The following is a 19764-nucleotide window of genomic DNA, read 5'->3' on the forward strand; positions in this document are numbered from 1 at the left end:
TATTTTTTTCCAGTTCTCTGGACAAAGAGATTGTAAGCGTCTAATGCACTTGATAAGATGTTTATTCTTGAAGAATTTGGATTATGCTAGATACGAATTCAAAATGAAGGTAAATAAAAATTTTGATGCTCAAAATCCTAAAAATGTACATTAATTATGGGATACTGAGATAATTGATTTTGCAATATTGACTTATATAGTTTCTAACTATTATATTATGGTTTGTACAAAATTGTTAGTATTTCAAGAGTTTTTAACATATGAAAATAAAACATGGTCATAGGAAGTTGTTGGAAAATATTAATTAAAAAATATTATTATTTGAATCTCTTCAAATTCTCAAATATTGAGCATACGACTGATTCTAATTAATAGCATTAGTTTCACATATTAATTATAAAACGTTTTTTTGTACTGAGTAGACTTAAATACTTCATTAAGAAAAAATAAAATTTTAATTAATGAGCAAAAAATATTTCCACTCTCCTCTTTATATGCTTATATCTTGACATTCTCTCTTATTTTCGGAAAAAAAAATGAGAGGAAGATAGTTCTCTCCTAATTATCATTTTTGTCCATTCATTTTTGTTTTCTATTCTTTTATTTGTTTTTTCTTGCTTACAAAATTCAAGAATATATAATTATTAGAAAATATTAATAAAATCAAATAAGTGATATCTATGAGTGTGATTGATATTCTATATAGTGAAAGAATGAAGAACAAATTGATTGAATGTCTTGATGAGATATTACGAAATGAAAATAGGAGAAATCATCACCTTAAGCTGATTCAATTGGATATATTGGGTTATTGTAGCAGAATGAATAATTGAATTCGAATACTTGGTGATCATGAAATTCCATCAGGCAAGATGATTATCATCAAGATGAATTTGTGACTAATTCTTATGAATTTTATTTTTTTATATGTAACATATTGAATTGATAAAGCTTCTTCACGTGCAACATTAGAAAAGTATTGATTGTAATAGTTTATAGCATATTATATTGATGTTGCTTCCACTTTAACATAGATTGTAATTCTTTTGTATCGTAGATATAATATTTAATTTTAATTGTAGTTTAATTCAATTTTTGTTTTCTTTTGTATCGTAAATATATTATTTAATTTTAATTGTAGTTTAATTTAATTTTTGGTTTTTCATTATATTCTAATATATTTCTTAATTAATCTCCTATTTTATTATTATTGTTTCATAAAATTCCAAACTATGAAAATGTATTAAAATTACTAAAAAGTACAAATCATTGAATTTTGTAAAAATAAATAAATCAATCATTCACGTTTAATTAAAATTCTATAAAAAAATTAATCAATTATTTTCAAAATTAATTTAATTTGAATTATCAATAAAAAATATATATTAATTTCAAATATACATGATATAAAAAATTCATAGAATGATATAAAATTACTTAAAAGTAAATATTCAATTTATTTATTTATCTAAATTATATACAAGTTTCGTATCCCGTGCATCGCACGGGTTTTTGACTAGTTTAACAATAATATGAAGAACGTAAAATAATAACAATAATAGTTAAGAAACAGCCTTTAAAAGGCAAATTAATTAACAGAATAATAATTGATCTATATTATTATTATTAACAAAATCATCGCGAAAAAAAAACATAATTAAACCTCTAAACTTTATTTGTCTTAACGATCAAGCTTTTGATAAATTATTTTCCACATTAAACACTTAATCATTGATTCTGTTATGGATCCGACCGTTATTTAACTTTTCCATCTGATTAGGGCAGCACGCGTCGTTAGGGCGATTCGATCTATTGATACGGAAAAATAAAAATAAGAGTTTCTTGACTATGAGAGATAAAGAGTAAAAAGTAAAAAGAAATTATAGAAATCAATTTTAGTATGATCTCTCAAGCTCAATAATCTCATCCTCCATTTTGCGATTTGCAATATCAGAATCGTTGAAATGATCTTCTCCCCCAAGCATCCAAATCCATTTCCAACGGGTTCTTCCAAGCTCGATTTCCAGCTTCGAAGAATCTACTGGAAATCAATTTCTGTAATTTCTTTTTACTCTCTATCCCCTAGTCAAGAAACTTATGTTTTATTTGTCCACATGGAAGTGAAAATTTGAACGTCAACAGGTTGAATCCCTTAACATAGTATGTCATTCAAACTCGTTTAGTATGTCATTCAAACTCGTTAGAAAAGCTAAATAAGAGCCGGATTCATAACAAAATCAATGATTAAGGGATTCAATTCCAAATTACAATAGATAATTTACATTGTTTCCAAAGGGATATAAATTAATCAATTGGATCCCAAATTATGAACAACAAAACTAACCTCTGATATTGTTCTGATTAAACTCTAATGCGAAGCATATTTAGTAAATATAAATTAGAATTAACACGATTGTAATTGTTAATTGTGTAATTAAATGATATATATGGATGTCTACTATCTTTGGAAGTAATTGAATAGATAATTTGAAAACTCCAAGAAGCAGCATGAAGATGAGAGAAAAACAGAGAAATACCCATTAGAGAAGAATATAAGTTAAACAATGTTTGATTAAAAGGGAATTTGGAGTTCTTTCATCTCCGATGTTGTTCAACGGATATGGGTCTTGTCATCTGACAAGTTTGATTTTGTCCTGTCTTTTGACAAATTTGGTTTTGTCTTGTCATTTGACAAGTTTTTTCTTTTCTTTTCAATTCTTGCATCAAAAGTTCTTTTTCCATCTTTGGCATCATCAAGTAATCACTTTGGAGAATACATTCTAGCTAAGATGAGAGCTTTTCAAAGAAATCTCAGTCTTCAGCTAGCCAAAGCCATAGCTATCAAAGAAGCTTTAAGTTGGATGCATCCCACCAGTGAGAAAATTTAAATTCAGTCGGATTGTCTCGTCATAGTCAAAGCAATTCAAATGGGTTTAGAAGGTCTTTCGTATTTAGTTGACATTATTTCTGATTGTATTAATTTATTATGAGGTTTAGAGCTGTGCCCTATCTCCTTTATTAAACGTTCAGCCAATTCTGCTGTCCATTCTCTAGTAAAAGCGGTCAATTCTTTGTCTGTTTGGGGGTGAGTGGGCATGTCCACCACCATTTTTTAGCAATATTCTTTCATCTGATTTAAATTATTAAAACTTGACATTATTTCAAAAAAAAAATGATATGTATGGATAAATGGAGTAAACAGGCCTTGGCCCATTTACTGATCTATTTATGCCCCGTCCGTAACCTAATCCAAATAGGATTTGGATTAGGGTTAGAGTTTAACCTAGCTATAAATAGATAGTTAGGGAGTCTAAAGCCCTAAGGCAAGAAATATAAGATAGATACTCTCTCTCTCTCCTATGTGCCCCCTCTCTCTCCATTTGTCTTTGAGTTTCATTCTTAGTTCGTGAATCAATGGTGATTACTCCTTTGGTGTGGTAACCTCCTAGATCGGTGATACAGAGCCAAGATTAATTACTTCCGTTGCTATTCAACGGATCTGCACTACAAGAGGTAAATTATCCATTTCTTAGAGGTTGGATAAATCCATTAGGTTTCTCCATTGAAGCCTTCATTGGTATCAGAGCCATTTAGCTCCGTATTCCATATCAGTTAGGAACCCTTTATGCATGATTTATTATTCCATTAATTTGTTTGATTGAATAAATGTATGCTTGGTTGAGTCAAGTCTCAAATCTATTGTTTTAATGTGTCTCAGGATGTTTTTGGTGTGCCAAAATCGCCCCAGGGGCTGCTGGAATTTTCTGACGATTTTAAGCCGCTTAAAAAGCGCCAATTAGGATCTGTTTGCTCTGTAACGCCTATTTTCAGTCGCCGAAACCGACCACATCATCGAACTCAGAGACCCCCAAAACCCCCCAACGCCCAAAGTCTCGAGGCTGTTGGAGGCCGAGAGGGCGGCACATGGCCCAAATGCACAGTCGGGTCACCTCGCACGCGCGCGACGCGTGTGGTGCTTGTGGCCTCTCCCGAACTTTGTTCAATGTCGAGTTTTACAGGTTTGCTCGGAATATTATTTGGGATTTTTTTGTAATTTTAAATTTATTTTTGGTGCACAGAAAAATTGATATTGAATTAATTAGGTTTCTGTAATTGTTTTTAATATTTAAAAACTATTTAAAAATACCCAGAAAATTAGATAAATTAAAAGTAAATTACAGAAGAATAAAACTTTTTCCAGATTCTAAAAAATTAAATTTGTTGAGACCCGTCTCTAAATAAAAGTATTTTTAATAAAAGATTATAATACTTTTACCTAATTTTTAGATATTCAAAATATATTTTTATTATATTTGGATTAAACGCGTGTAATTAAAAATAATTATTAGAAATATTTTCTGATTAATTGATTATTAATTAATGATAGATAATCAAAATATTATTTTTAAATTTTTATACGTCGTCTGTTGCGTATAATTGTATGACAGTAGTCAGTTTGCAAATATTGGCGTAACTAATATAATCATACAAACACGTAATTTGGAATTATTTTTTTTGACATGAGTCATATGTTCCTTAAAGAAATGGATCGAAGTTGGTTTTTTAATCCCTGAAAAATTTAGTTCATGACCTAATCCTTCTCTTTTCTTTTGTGCCTTGCTAGGTATGGTCGGCACTGTGAGAACTCCAATCCTTGCTTGTTTTCCCCACCAACGTGCAAGACTAAGTCGAATGGAGTTGAACATTAGGAGGTGTCGCTAAAGTAAACATATCATCTGGAATGACATTGAGGCAATTACACGTCATTTCGTTGCATACTCAGATGCAAGGGTGCATTTAGGCATGTGGTTTACACAGAGGGTACGATGAGTATGCCCTACTCAGACGACTCCATGACTCGTTGCAACATAATAAGCTTAAGAGTATCTTAGATGCAACATGCAATATTCACGAGAATAGCTATAGAAAGACTATGCGGTTGTTCATTAGCACACTAAGAGAAAGGGGTGTTCAAGTTCCTCGAAATAGATCGACTATAACTCCGCGATCGGAAAAGATAATTCCTACCCGTGTATATGCCAGCACCCTGACTAAGAACATTGATAGGTGTTGAAACACCTTTCCACATAATTTTGATTTGACAAAATTGTTTAAGTATAATTTAAAATACATATTCTAAACACACTAAGTTTAAATGCTTTGATTTATTCTACTAATGTGTTTGTTCAATGTTGAGTTAAAACTGTTATAAGACATAAGGATTAAAAGGCCCAAGCCCAATACGGAAGCCAAGGCCCAAGTCAAACAACTCAGTACAACTAGGCCCGCGTTTGTCAAAACGTTGCCGTTCTGAACAGAACACAACTCAGCATGAGAAGGATCTAGAAGACCTTCGGGAACAACTTCAAGATGAAGCTGTTGAGTAAGTCTCGACAAAGCGTACAAGATAGCAGCTGGCAAAGGAAAACTTCCAGACAAAGTATTTCCCCTTTGGGCAAAGTTTAGACGACACAGTATGCTGTCCAGTTGACTTTACCATAAAAGGAGAGACAGTCTGCTGAGCTGACCGAGGACAGAAGATACACAATTCTGATTGGCCGAGAGCTCTGAGCAAGTCAGGATGACAACGACATGTAGCTGTTTCCCTCCAACGGTTATTTCGAAATTCGAAATGACCGATGCCCAGACGTCTCTATAAATAGTGCCATCAGAAGCTTCACTCTATACAGAACTTGATCAAGCCATTACGCTGACCAAATTTCTACAAGTTCTGCAAGCAAAGAAGCAAAGCAAAATCTTACACTACAATTCTTATATCTGTGTAAAAGTCTAGAGTGATTGTTTCAATCGTCTAAAGTGTCTTAGCAAATCTTTGTATAGGACAAAACACTTATCATTTCTAGAGATAGAAAGGAGAGGCTGAGTACTCGGTTTTAGTACTCAGCGAGAGATTAGGATTGAGTAGAGGTATAGAGGAAGGTACTCTTGTCATACTTAGTTGCTGATATTGTAAAAGGTTTGAGGCTCTACCTTTAAAGAGCTCAGTAGAGGATTCGAAATCTCGGAACGTGTTCCGGGGACAGGACGTAGGCTTAGAAGAAGCCGAACCTGGATAAATCTGCTGAGTGAAATATTTCTTACCTTTAACTCCTTATTTATATTGCTTGCTTAAAATAACCAAAAACTGACCAAGTAAAGAGGTCAAGTTGAGTTGTGCGCGTTGAACGTCTGAGCTCAAGACTAGACTCTAAGTGCTATCTCCTGACTCAAGCTAAGAAACTGACCTAGTCACCAGTTGACTAAGCCAGTATCTTGCTGTTTACTCAGCGCCGCTGTTAAAACCTTTTTCCTTAGAAAAAGAAGTCTTCCCTAATTGCGAAAAAGTTTAAATATTTCCTAACCCCCCCTTGGAACTATACTTGCAACCTTACAAGGGACCAACAAGTGGTACATGGCACACGTCATGAGACATGTTCCAGTTAGAAAATCATACTTTAGAGCTTAGGTAGTGGATGTGTCCAGGGGTTATATGTTAGGACCTATTTTGTTTCTTGGATGGTTTAAGATCTCTGTTTTTTTTAGTAGATGGTTTGCTTATGTGGTTTTTGGATTTATTCTTTTTGTTAGAACTTCCATTTTTGAGAGATTGTTGGTTTCATTGATTGAATAAAGTGTGAGAATTTGTTTTTCCTATTATGGTTGGTTGTTTAATATGTTGCTATAACATAGCTTTTTAACTGTTCACGATAGAAATGAGAGCACTACATAAACCATTAATCTTTCAATTATTAGCTTAACACCTGTTAAGCTAATTCCAAACCAATAATAAGTGTTCTCTATGCATGTTATCTAGTTAATTAAGGCTGAACATTTGAGAGGGTGATTAGAGCCTAACTAGGTCTCTTTTTCGAATTAAACTCTAGTGTGAAAATGAGTGACTAGATATAGGTTGTATAAAGAACTTAAACGTGTATTATAGGAACTTCTTAATAAGCCGTGCAACTCTACCTTCATTGTAGATCTGAATCACAATGACTTCAGCTACCAAATCAATAGTGGCTGAACTATGCAAAGACCTCAAACTTAATGGAGACAACTATGATGCGTAGAACGTCAAAATTGAGTACTTGCTTGAAGACAATGATGTTGTCAGTATCTTAACGACAGTTATGGCCGAACTTGAGGAAGGAAATACTGCTCAACATCGAAGGGATAGGGATCTTTATATGGCTTGGAAGAACAAAAACACATAAGCCAGACTCGTCCTGCTTATTGCAATGGATGATGATCTCTCAAAAGAGTATCGAGCTAAAAAGACAATAAAGGATCTATAGGATTCTTAGAAGGACAAGTTTGGAGGCACGTTCCTAACTTAACTCTGATCTCTACTATAAAGTTTGATACCAACAAAAAGAAAGCTGATCACACTATGAGAAAACATTTAAGAGAAATGTTCAACATGATCAATTCCCTCGATGTAGGAGGTCATAAGTTGACTGATGAGCAGAAAGTTCAAGCTGTTATTCACTCATTGCCCAATAATTGCGAGCATATGAAGATGCACCTAACCCATTCCACATTGGTTACGACCTTTGAGGATGTCAGTCGCCACCTTGAGCTGGAAAAGGACCGATTAGCCGCTGTCAGAGTGAGTTCTGAAGCTAATTATGGAGGTTCTCAACCCAGTGGGAATGTCTTCAAAGCTCAAGGCAAGAAGCGTAAGCGGTTCTATGGCAAGGGCAAATAGCAGAAAAAAGAACCCAAAGGAAAAGGTAAGAACAAAAAGAACAAGCGCAAAGTTAACATCTCACGTGTGAAAAGTTACAATTGTCAGCAAAGAGGACACTATGCGTCTGAATGCAAAGTCCCCAAGGTACATGTTTCTGAAACGCTTTTTAGTCAAGTTTATGTATCTTCTACTGTTCTTTTGACTAAATTAGATCCTTTATGGATAATTGATTCAGGTGTGATGGACCACGTAGTGAAGGATCATAAAGCCTTCGTAGATTTTTGGCGTTTGCCAAAGGGATCAAAGTGGTTGTATGTAGAAAACAACTCGAACGTCGAAGTTTGAGGGATTGGTACTTGTAGATTGGTTCTACGAGGAGGTCCGACTCTCTTCCTACACGATGTCTTTATGCCCCTAAGATTCGTCGAAATCTCATTTTTGTTCCACAATTGATGAACATTGGTTTTAATTTGTTTTTTTTTTAATGATGATAGCTTGAAGTTGTGTTTGTTAGATACCTATTGTGGATCAAGTTATTTTACGAATGGTTTGATTGCCATGGATGTCGAATTAAGTACTTATAATAAATCCATTTCCTTTAATACTGTCTCTTCTTTTTCTTCTTCTTCTGTTGATAAATATGCATTATTATGGCATGCTCATTTGAATCATATAGGCCAAGATCGTATAAATCAATTAGTTAAAGAAGGCCTATCAGGTAGTTTGCACCATGTTGAATTACCACCATGTGAGACTTGCCTAAAAGAAAAAATGTCAATAAAATCGTTCGGAAAGGCTACTAGAGCCGACTACCCTTTACAATTAATCCATTCAGATGTTGTTTGGTCCTAGGTTTTGGCAGAATTGACTAGTTACTTCATCCACCAATCATGGGTATTATAGCTCTAGTTGCTCCCAGCGTCTAGATTCATGATTAAATTCTTATGGGTTTTCTCCATAGATTTCCGACAGGATACGATTTCCTTTCACCATTTGCTTTTTTCGAATGGTACATGTTTATTCGATGTCCACACTCACCGCACCAATGTTATCCGAGTATCTGAAATTGTAATTGTATATCTGAACTTCCTATCGACCTTCCAGTACCTTCCAGTGAGATACCTGTAAGACAGAACGAAAGGTTAGAGAGGGGCAAGAGTCCGCGAACCCACTCCAATTCCTAAGTCAGTAAGTGTTGGAAGGGTTGAAGAATGTGAGTTGCATGTGAGATAATAATATAACATACCTATAGTGAGGTTATACTTGCCTATTTATAGAGTTTTTGTCGAGTCCATCTTCTTCTAAGAGTCTTAGCTATATTAGAAATCATTGTTCTGTTCAAAGTCTTTTTTTAGGAAAAGTCTTCTACTAGAAGAAGTCTTTGTTACAACCGCATGGGGGTTTCCCTTGATAAGAAACGTTCTATGGAAGTTTTTGATGGATCCGAAGGCCTGCATTATTATTCATAGCGTTAGATATGAGGGCCCATAGAGAGCCATATGTTCTCATTTGTTTTATACGTTATCATTTATGGTTATTTTGGATCCAAATCATAATCCTCTTTCTCCATATCTTCATCCTCTATTGTTTCAGGATTAGGGACTATCATGGCTGGAGGCTCCCAACCATGGCAGTAGACAAGGGTGGAGCATGTCAGACCATCCTCCTTAGGATTTTTTGGTGGGCCGAAGGGTCGGTGATGCTCTGTGGCCCTTTCTTGCTTACTTGTCTGACACTTTATATCAAGGTTGTAAAAGACACTAGGCGCTAGTCGGACGGACATAACTCTTGAGGATTAATGGGAGATTAGTCGGGATTAATCATATTTGTATTGTTTTATTTTTTTATTTGTCAATCAACAGATTGTTATATAATTTCAAATAAAATATGTATTATACCATCTAAAAATGATAATATAAAATTATTTAATATAGAAAACATATAAAACTGTAACGTATATCTTAAAAAATGTGCAAACATCAACATTTTAACAACAATGTTACCGAAACAGCTCAAACAAATAAAATATAACCGTTGACAACTAATATAATTCACCAAAAGCTATAAAACAATGTCCTTAATGTCTTAAATCATACTATGAAAACAAGTAGAGAACGCAATTAAACAAAAAATATCTGAAAATAATAATCACAATTCACGAATAACCATGCAACAATGTTAAAAAAAATGAGTTATAATGAATAAAAAAAATCAAAAAAAGCTTTTGTTCATCGTCGGTTAGGCAGCGCCGTCCAAACGAACTAATCGGAGCCTAAATGGTTAAAAATCACCTAGAGGTCAAAGGAACGCTTTGAGGGACTGATCAAAGAAAATCGGAGCAGATTTTCGATTTGAACCACGTAAACGAGCCCTAAGCCGCCTTATTTTTGAACAGTGATAATTGTCATACTTTACTGCTATTAAATTAAGTGGAAGATATCATACTTTATAACTATCATACTTTAATAATAAGGATAATTATCATACTTTAATTATCATACTTTAATACTTTAATAATACTTATAATTATCATACTTTAATACTTTTGGGTTAAACTCTATTTAGTATTAAAATTATTATCACCCACTTTAATAGACTAAACATAAAGAAATTCTCAGGGCATGAACACTTTAAATAGTGGTCATTATTGTCAACCAATATACATTATTCCATAAGCTTCTTTTAACCAACATAAATCTATGGTTGGCAATCAACAAGGCTACGGGTGGGTTTAGTTTGGGTAGAGATAACAGAATGAAATCTAGAAAAAAAAATAATAGAAATGAATTTAAGGGTTAATATACATATTTGCCCTCGTATTTTTCTGGAAAAACAGATTTGCCCTTATATCAAACAAACTCTCAAAAATCTCCCTGAGCTTTCCTCGAACATTCACATATGCCCCAATCTAACGGGATTGTGATTTGGCACAAACGGCGTCCCACGTATGACGCCACGTCCGCTGCCATGTCCGTAATTACATTATTATTTAATTTAATAAAAACCTATGTGGCAATTAATATATAAACGTGAAATTAAAAATCCATTTTCTTCATTTCGACCCTTAGTTCAAACCACAAAGACAAAAGCAACCTTTTGTGTTCTTCTTCCTCTCGATCGTAAACGATCGTCATCTTGTTCTTGCTCTGGGTTGACAAAACCAAAGAAAGAAACCCTAATAACACTTGCGTTTCGGACGAGGGAAGAGATATTCGAGCTTATGGGAAGATGAAGTACAGTACGCCGGAACACTAAGCCCTGAAGTGGAGTGAAGAATCGATCGATCGTGCGCGGAGAACAAAAAACGTGTAACGGTAAGTTTCTGAACTTCTTCTTTCTATGGAGTTTCTTTCTGGGGTTAGGGCATGCAAGTTCGATATATGGGTATGGGTTTTTTGGTATGTGTTTGATGGGTATCTGTGTTTAAAGTGTCGTCGAATGAAATTTCATGTTTGATTGGTATATTTTTTGTATGTTGGATGTATGGCAAATTTCTGACTGTTGGATTTATCGCAAATTTCTGAAGTTATATTTTTTGTATGTTGGATTTATTGCAAATATTTTGAACTTTGTGAAATCCAACTTGGTGAACTGTGTGAATTTTGTTTTACAGTAAAATGTTAATGTTTATGAACTTTCTGAACTTTCTGAACTCAAATGTTGTTGCGTTTATGACTTTGTGAATGTTTCTGAACTAGGATTGTTGGGTAAATGTTAATGTTTTACATTTATGTTGTTAATGTGTGAATGGAGGTGATTAATGCTTGCTTGTTATTATTAGGCTTATATTAATGCTATTAATGTTAGGCTTTTATTAATGATGTCATTGGTGATTAATGCTTGCATATGTTGGTTCTTTGGATATGTTGGATTGTTGGTTGTTTGGATACATTGTGGTTAATGCTTGCTTGTTTACTGTATTTTGTTGCAGATATTGAAAATGGTATTGCTGAAAATATATTTGCACTTTAGGGGTAGATGGATCGTTGATCCACATTTAGATTATATAAATGGGGATTTTATCATCAAAGATAAGTTTGACCCGGATTTTATAAATTTAATTGACCTTAAGCAGATATATCGGGATGATTTAAAGTTCCACAATGTTAGTGAACTTCTATACCTAGAACCAGGTAGTTTGTTGAAGTCTCGTAGGGTGTTTGAATTAGATGGGGATGATAGTATTAGGAGGCTTTTGTATTGCATTAGTAAGAAAAACAATGTTGTTCACATTTATGCATCCCATAAGGTAGATGAGCATATACTAGCGACTGATATACTACCTCTTCCATATAAGGAGATGGATGGTGTGGGGGAGGATGAAGGGGCAAGAGGTATAGGGGAGGATTGTAATGTAGTAAGTGGGGATGCAAAATGCATAGTGGAAGAGGACATGGGTCAAAATGTAGGGGAAGAGGCTAGAGTGGAAAATGTTGAGGTCCAAGGTGATGAAGCTGAAGCTGCCAATGTTGAGGGTGATGATAGGGTAGATGTTGAGGTTGAGGTCCAAGGTGAGGATGCTGAAGCAGGGAAAAATGTTGAGGGGGAAGGAAATATGGATGGTGGGCTAGAGGCTGATGTAGTTAATAGAAATGTTGAGTTTGATGTTGAGGTCCAATGTGAGGAAGCTGAAGGAGGAGAAAATGTTGATGAGGGATGCAATGTGGAAGGTGAGGATAGGGTAGATGTTGGGATAGGGGAAAATGTTGAAGAGGAAGGAAATTTGGATGGTGGAGGACATGTTGAGGATTGTACTGTGGAGGATAGTGTACACGTTGAGGAGGAAGGAAATGGTGAAGAATATAGGAATGTTGAGGAGGAAGATGGTCTTGAAGGAGATGTTGAAATAAAAGGCCATGTAGAAGTAGATGGAACTGTTGAGGAGGAAGATGGTGAGGATGATAGTGAAGATGAAGATTATGAGGTGAGTGAGGAAGATGCTGATGTAGGGAGTGATGATGATACTGATGTAGATGGTGAGGAAGAGGCACTTGAGCAGATTCAAGAAGCCAAGAAACGGGAAAGGTACAATCTAGAGAAAGGTAGACCTTATTTTAGAATAGGCATGACTTTTAGAGGTATAGAGGAGGCTAAGCATGCAATTAATGACTATGATGTCACTGGGGGTTATAATATCAGAATAATGAAGAGTGACAAGAGTAGGATTAGAGTACGATGTTTTGAGTGTCCTTTTCATTTGTTTATTAGCCAAGACAGAGGGGGTCCTACAATGGTTGTAAAGACTATAACCCATGGGCATGAGTGTAATAAGGTGTTTGCAAATAAGAGAGCCACAGTGAAGTGGCTAGCTGCCAAATTTATGGATAGGTGCTAGATAGACCTTCTTACAGTTCTGGTGATATGAGGAGGGATGCTAAAAGCATGTTCAAAGTTGATGTGTCAGAGGCTAAGTGTCTAAGGGCTAGGCAGTTAATATTGGAGCAATTAGATAGCAGTTACAAGCAAGAGTATGCCACATTAGAAGCATATACAAGTGAATGCATGACAACAAACCCAGGGTCATGTTTGAAGGTAGACCTTAAAAGGGAAGATTTAAGACAAGGGAGGAGAGTCTTTTGGAGGATATTTATTTGTTTTGCTGCTTTGAAGAAGGGCTGGAAGGAAGGGTGTAGGCCCATAATTGGGTTAGATGGGTGTTTCCTTAAAGGCATTTGCAAAGGTGTGCTCTTGGTGGCTTATGGTAGGGATGCAGATGATCATTTCTACCCCATTGCATGGGCTGTTGTGGATAGAGAGTCAGGGCGCAGTTGGGAATGGTTCATCCAACATCTCATAATCCAAATGGAGCTTGGAAAAGGGGAGAATTTGACCCTTATTTCTGATATGCAAAAGGTAAAAAGTCCAATTTCACATTACTTTGTTAACATTTTCCATTTATATCTGATATGGCCTTGTATTAATGTTTGAATTGTATGGTTTATTTTTGAATTGTAGGGATTCTTGCCTGCTATTGCTAAATATTTGCCAGATGCTGAGCACAGGTGGTGTGCTAGGCACATTCATGCCAACTGGAGTAAGAAATGGAGGAGTGGGGAGCTTAGTAAGTGGTTTTGGAGTTGCAGTTGGAGTACTTACCCCGAAGAGTTCAAGGACAACCTAAAGACATTAGGGTCCATATCAAAGGAAGCAGCAGAACACCTTGTTAGTTATCCCCCACAGAGATGGTGCATGGTGTATTTTAGTGGAAGGAGTAAGGACATGATCGTCACCAACAATCATGTTGAGAGCTTCAATGCTTGGATTAAGGTGCCAAGAGAGAAGTCTATTTACAAACTACTTGATGGGATACGACTTGAGGTAATGGGTAAGTTGAAGGACTGTGCTAAAGAAGCTACAAAATGGAAGAAAGAATGGAGTCCCAAATGCATGAAAGTGTATAATTTGAACAGTGAAATTGCTCAAATGTGCAGAGTTGAATGGAATGGGGATGATGGATATGAGGTAAGTGAAGGTCAGGATAAGCATGCCGTGATGTTAGAGAAGAAGTTATGTACTTGTAGGGAGTGGGAGTTGTCTGGCATACCATGTCCGTATGCAATATGTGCATTGAGGCACAAGAGGATGGATCCCCTCAAAGAGATATCTATGTTCTATCACATATCAACATTCAAGAAAACGTATAGTAGCAAGCTACAGCCAGTTCGAGGGAAGGCTTTTTGGAATGTTGATGCATTCGAACCAATACTTCCTCCACCCATAGTGCGAATGCCAGGCAGGCCTAAGAAGAAGAGGGTTAGGGAAGCTACAGAACCTGATAGACAAAGCCAAACACAGAAATTGTCAAGGGCAGGTCATAAGAAGAAGTGCAGTAAGTGTGGTGTATTTGGCCACAACAACCTGAAGTGCAAAGGGGTAAGTAAGTCTATATGAAAATATAAATTTGTAATTTGACATGTAATTTTGACATTTGAAGTTCTTATAGGTACCAACTGATGCAAGTACAACTAGTGGACCTGGTCAGACATCAGGAAGTAGTTCAAGACATCCATCCACTGATGCAACTCACACCAATGATGCAACCCCTCACACTGGAGGGCCTACCAACAATGGTTCAAGACCTACCAAGATTGCTGTAAGGAGAGCAAGATCCAATGCACCAACAGCCAATGCACCGGCAATCAATGCACCGATAACCAATGCACTGGCAGCCAATGCACCGGCAGCCAATGAGCTACCAAGACACCCAAGTGTCTTGACATCGGATCAACAATACAAAGACATGACTAACAGGTTCTATGAGGCGATACGACAACGACACAATACTTGGAATGGAAAGGTATGAATTATTCACATGTTCAACTTGGTTTTAAATATTTTGGTAGTGACTGACAAATGCCACATTTATAGGCACGCATGAATGAAGGTGTAGCGGAAGTAAATGAGGCAGAAGTACATGGTGCAGTAGATGAGGTCCCGGGTATGGCAGCTTTGGTACATAAGGCTGACCCTAAAGTTGTATTTCCCATCCCATCGGAACACAAACTAAGGCATGCTAATTGCGAGAGAACACACTGGTTCAAGAAGGATACCATTCAGGGGGAGGATCTGCTGCCTACGGATCTTCCATTTGAAGGACAAGGACTAATGTGGAATGGAAAAAGGCGGTTACAGGAAATTCCATACAAGCAGAAAGGGAGAAGAGGATCGGACTGCAAAAGAATAAACATTGACTTTGTTGGATATGTTGGCTATTTTGGGTTTCACTTTTTGTTTACATAGGGAAATGTAAATGTTTTGTCACACGTTGTGAATATTTTGATGAATATATGTAATTATCAAACGTTGTGAATATTTTGGTAGTAAATGGAATGAAAGTGCAAAATGCGCGATTTGGTAATTGTATGGAATTGTGTTGAAGTGTCTATTTTGGGTACATGTTTTTATGTGTCACTATTAGTTACATTAGTAACAGGTTTTTTAACATGTTTTATACATGTCATTTACACTTATAAGTGTAATTTAAGTGTCTTTTAGGTACATTATTAAAAGGACTTATGGGCAAGGTGCTACTACGGCTGCTGATATTGCTCATCGAGCATTTTCTGCTGGTGCTCGTCGAGCATCTACTGCTGGTCGATATCCTACTCATGTTGCTGCTGCTGCTTGCCGAGCACCATCTGATGCTGCTCGCCGAGAACCTTCTACTGCTACTCACCGAGCACCAACTATTGTTCGACATCTTTCTCATATTGTTGCTGCTGCTCACCGAGCACCTTCTGACGCTGCTCGTCGAGCACCTTCTGCTCATTTTCTGCAAGGAGTAAAAAGAAAAACACAAACTACTGTAAAAATCTTTAGTTCATAGTCCTTCCCGGATTCTAGTTTTTAGAATAGAAACAGTAAAAAAAAAAGGAAACTCAGGTAGCATAATATTACAGCAAACCCAAAACTAAAGTAATACGGAGTCCCTCAAAACAATAGAGAAGAGTGATTAAGTTTGCAATTAACAATCAATTAACGTTAGCTTCAGTAGTTAAGTGAATCAATTAACACTTATAAGTGTAATTTAAGTGTCTTTTAGGTACTTATAAGTGTAACTTACATGACATTATAGGTACATGTCTTTAGTTACATGCCAGTTACAGGTGAAATTGTGCAAAGTAAACACACCAATTTTGTGTAATGTATTAGGACCAAGAGTGCATATAATGTAAGTAGCATACGTAATGCCAAATGGTGTAGATTAAAGGTCCAAAGGACACAAGTTCATTACATGAATTGGTCCAAAAGGACACCAAAATACATCAAAGATAACTTTGTCCAAAATGACACCAAAATATTCGGTATCTTAGTCCAAATTGACACTAAAATTCTATCTACTTAATCCCAAGGATACCAAAATACAACTAACTACTCTCATGGGATTACAAAACAACATAACATATCTAATAATTAGACCTAATCACTTCTTTTGAACCACATGTAAATGAGCAAATGCCAAGTGATGAGAAGCAACCCAATTAAGATGTTCTTAGTCTTCTTCAAAGCCTTTAGCACAACTCCCAATTCATGATTCTTGTCAAGCTGAGTTTGTATCAGGGACTGCCAGTACAACGAATCATCCTTGGACGTGTATTCTCCTTCAGTGCGCAGCGTGTGATTCTCCTCCTTCAAGTGCTTAATTTGTTGATGGAGCTCATCAATCACACTCTTTGCTCTAACCGACAGCTTCTCGTCATGCCAATCAAAGTAGCCACAACCTTTGTCCTGTATATTTAACATAGAGATTGAACCATATCAGCTTACACACACAGTATGATTATCAGCCAATACTGGGTTAATATACATAAAACATACCCTTTGTCCATCAATGAATAAGCAAAACATGATTCCCAACCCATTAACCCATTTTTTCATTCAGCAAACTTACAAGAATCCAACAATCAGCAACAATCAAACTTACAATCAGCAACAATCCAACATTCCAACAATTTATACCCAACAATCCAACAATTTATACATAACCCTTTAATTTCAGAAAAGTGTTTTGATGAACCCTAATTATCTGTATATTAAATCCCTAATTTGAGAACACAATAAACATACCCGAAATTTAGGACATGCATAAAATCTTCTTCCAGGGTTCTCATCACTCCAGCTCGTCCATCTGGGCGCCTTCAATTTACAGTAACAGAACTTGGGGGGATCATCGTACGTTTGTTCCATCCTCCTATGGCGCAGAGAATGTAACGAACCAATGGAGCTTTCACTTGTCATTTTTCTTTCTTCAATAACATGTCCTGAAAGTTTGAAAATGCAGTTTCAGTTTGCCCTAACTCTTTCTCTTTCATACAGACATGGATGAAGAAGAAGGAACGAGGCAAATCGCGAATGAAAATGGGGAAGAAGGGGATGGAAAGCTCGTATATATGGTGAGCAATCCCAACGTGGCTTCTTTTAATGTGTTAGCAGCGGACGTGGCGTCATACGTGGCACACCGTTTGTGCCAAATCATAACCCCGTTAGATTAGGGCATATGTGAAGGTTCGAGGAAAGCTCAGGGAGATTTTTGAGAGTTTGTTTGATATAAGGGCAAATCTGTTTTTTCGTGAAAATACGAGGGCAAATATGTGTATTAACCCGGAATTTAATGACCCTTTATTTGTCTATTTGTTTGGTTCCGAAAAAGAAATGATATACATCTTATTCTTTTTGTGACTATTTGGTTCAAAAGAATATAATAAATCAGAGTTGTAGATTGTTCTTTTTTCGTTAACCCAAAAAACGGAAATCTCAAATAACAATAGGATTCGCATCCTCAATAATAGTGTTTAACAACCATTCCGGAATTTCGGAAGATACAAAATCGCTATCATTGGAATATGCCTGCCTAGCTACCAAATGAGCAGCCATATTCGCTAAACAAGGAATAAATGATAATTTAAAATCGGGATTAGATCCTAGAATAAATCGACAATCATGAATAAGAGATCCAAACTCCAAGATGTCTTTTTTGCCTGACAGAATCGCATCCACAACTACTTTCGCATCAGACTCAAATTCAACATAAGTGTAATGCAAAGCCATCAACCAAATCATACTTGTTCTTAATGCTAATGCCTCGACTACTCGAGGCTCCCTGAATCCTGTAACGTAGCTGCTACTATAAAATAAAAATGCTCCCATTGCATCCCTGGCCACTGCTCCCATCCCACAACTCCCCTCCTCCATGAAAAACGCCCCATCAACATTACATTTAATTGAACCTAACACTGGGGGCTTCCACTTCGGAGAGGGAACAAAAACAGGAAAGGAGAATCTGGTTAATACCTGCGGGATTAGTCGTGAGGGGTCGGCAGAATCCGACTGAACTGCATCCGACGCCTCATCCTGCTGAAGACGACGGCCTGTTAGCGATTGAGCACTGACTTGTCGAAGTCGTTGATCTGCGGTTGATGGGTCAGAAAAATCCATGCCATGATGCCGCTACTGATTCGTGGGTCTGGCGATGGTTCCTCGCTGAAATGCCCTTCATTCCCGGTACTCTTCAATTCCTAGTCGCCAACTGGTGTCAACAGGCCACCATTCCATATGCCATAATACCCGGTTCCGGTGATCCCAAATAGTCTTCAAAGCATAACACGTCCGAATGCGTCTTGATCTGGTATGCACAATTCACGTAATAGCCAATCTACAAAAGTTAGCCCTCCAAGTTTAGGGATCGGTAGGCCGGCTATCCTCCATAAATCACCTGCAAATCTACAATCAACAAATAAATGGTTAGCCGTTTGGTCCTGCTCCACACATACAGGGCATTCAATCGTGATGGGGACACCTCTTTGAGCCAATCTAGCTCGAGTAGGTAAGCAGTCTGAGCAAACACGCCAGATAAACAACTTAAGCTTAGGGGGAACCTCCAGCCTCCACAACCTTCTCCAGCCCTCAATTCCCACTCCTTCTTCCTCCCCCTTCATTCCTTCTGTACCCCGACCTCACGGTATAGAAACCATCTTTCGACCAGTTCCACACCCTAGTGTCTTCTCTAACATCATAAGGTAGGATAATATCACTGATAGCACTCACTTCTGCTTCATTTAAGCACCCATGCAACCTATCTAGATCCCATCACCTACCATTTTCAAGTAACAAGTCGGCAACTCTCATATCCTGCATCACAGGGACCAAAAATGAATTTATGCAGAAAGCTTCTAGTTTGGGAACCCAATCATCCTTCCACACTCTAATAGTTTTACCATCTCCCGCCCTCCATCTTAGCCCCTTTCTCAGTAACCACAAACCATTCTAGATACTTCTCTAAACCATACTAGGATTATTGCCTAATTTGGAGAAAAGTAAGTCCTCCTTTGGAAAATATTTAGCTTTGAAGCTCATTCCTCCAACATCATTTGGTCGACATAATTTAGCCCAATCAAACCAATGGATACTCTTTTTACCCTCAGGTTTCAAACCCCACCAAAAGGAGTTCATCAATTTTTGAAGCTCATCACAAATAGACAAGGGTAAAAGGAACGTACTCATACAGAAGGTAGGTAAAGCTTGAGCCACTGACTTAAGCAACACATCTTTGCCAGCTTGAGAAAGAAATCTGAGAC

General features: G+C 36.7%; 2 protein-coding genes across 2 annotated transcripts; both read left to right on the forward strand.

Moving 5' to 3' along the window:
- Nucleotides 1–10642: 10642 nt before the first annotated feature.
- Nucleotides 10643–13025, forward strand: LOC136208413 (uncharacterized). The gene is made up of 2 exons (XM_065999274.1): nucleotides 10643–11004; nucleotides 11622–13025. The coding sequence occupies exon 2, from the start codon at nucleotides 11631–11633 to the stop codon at nucleotides 13023–13025; it is 1395 nt and encodes a 464-aa protein (XP_065855346.1). The 5' UTR covers nucleotides 10643–11004; nucleotides 11622–11630.
- LOC136208412 (uncharacterized) lies at nucleotides 12926–15548 on the forward strand. The gene is made up of 4 exons (XM_065999273.1): nucleotides 12926–13543; nucleotides 13646–14563; nucleotides 14634–14987; nucleotides 15059–15548. Exons 1-4 carry the CDS (start codon nucleotides 13052–13054, stop codon nucleotides 15428–15430), a joined length of 2136 nt encoding a protein of 711 aa, XP_065855345.1. The 5' UTR covers nucleotides 12926–13051; the 3' UTR covers nucleotides 15431–15548.
- The last annotated feature ends 4216 nt before the right edge of the window (nucleotides 15549–19764 follow it).

The sequence above is a fragment of the Euphorbia lathyris genome, chromosome 10 (genome assembly GCF_963576675.1).
Source record: "Euphorbia lathyris chromosome 10, ddEupLath1.1, whole genome shotgun sequence".
Lineage (NCBI taxonomy): Eukaryota > Viridiplantae > Streptophyta > Magnoliopsida > Malpighiales > Euphorbiaceae > Euphorbia > Euphorbia lathyris.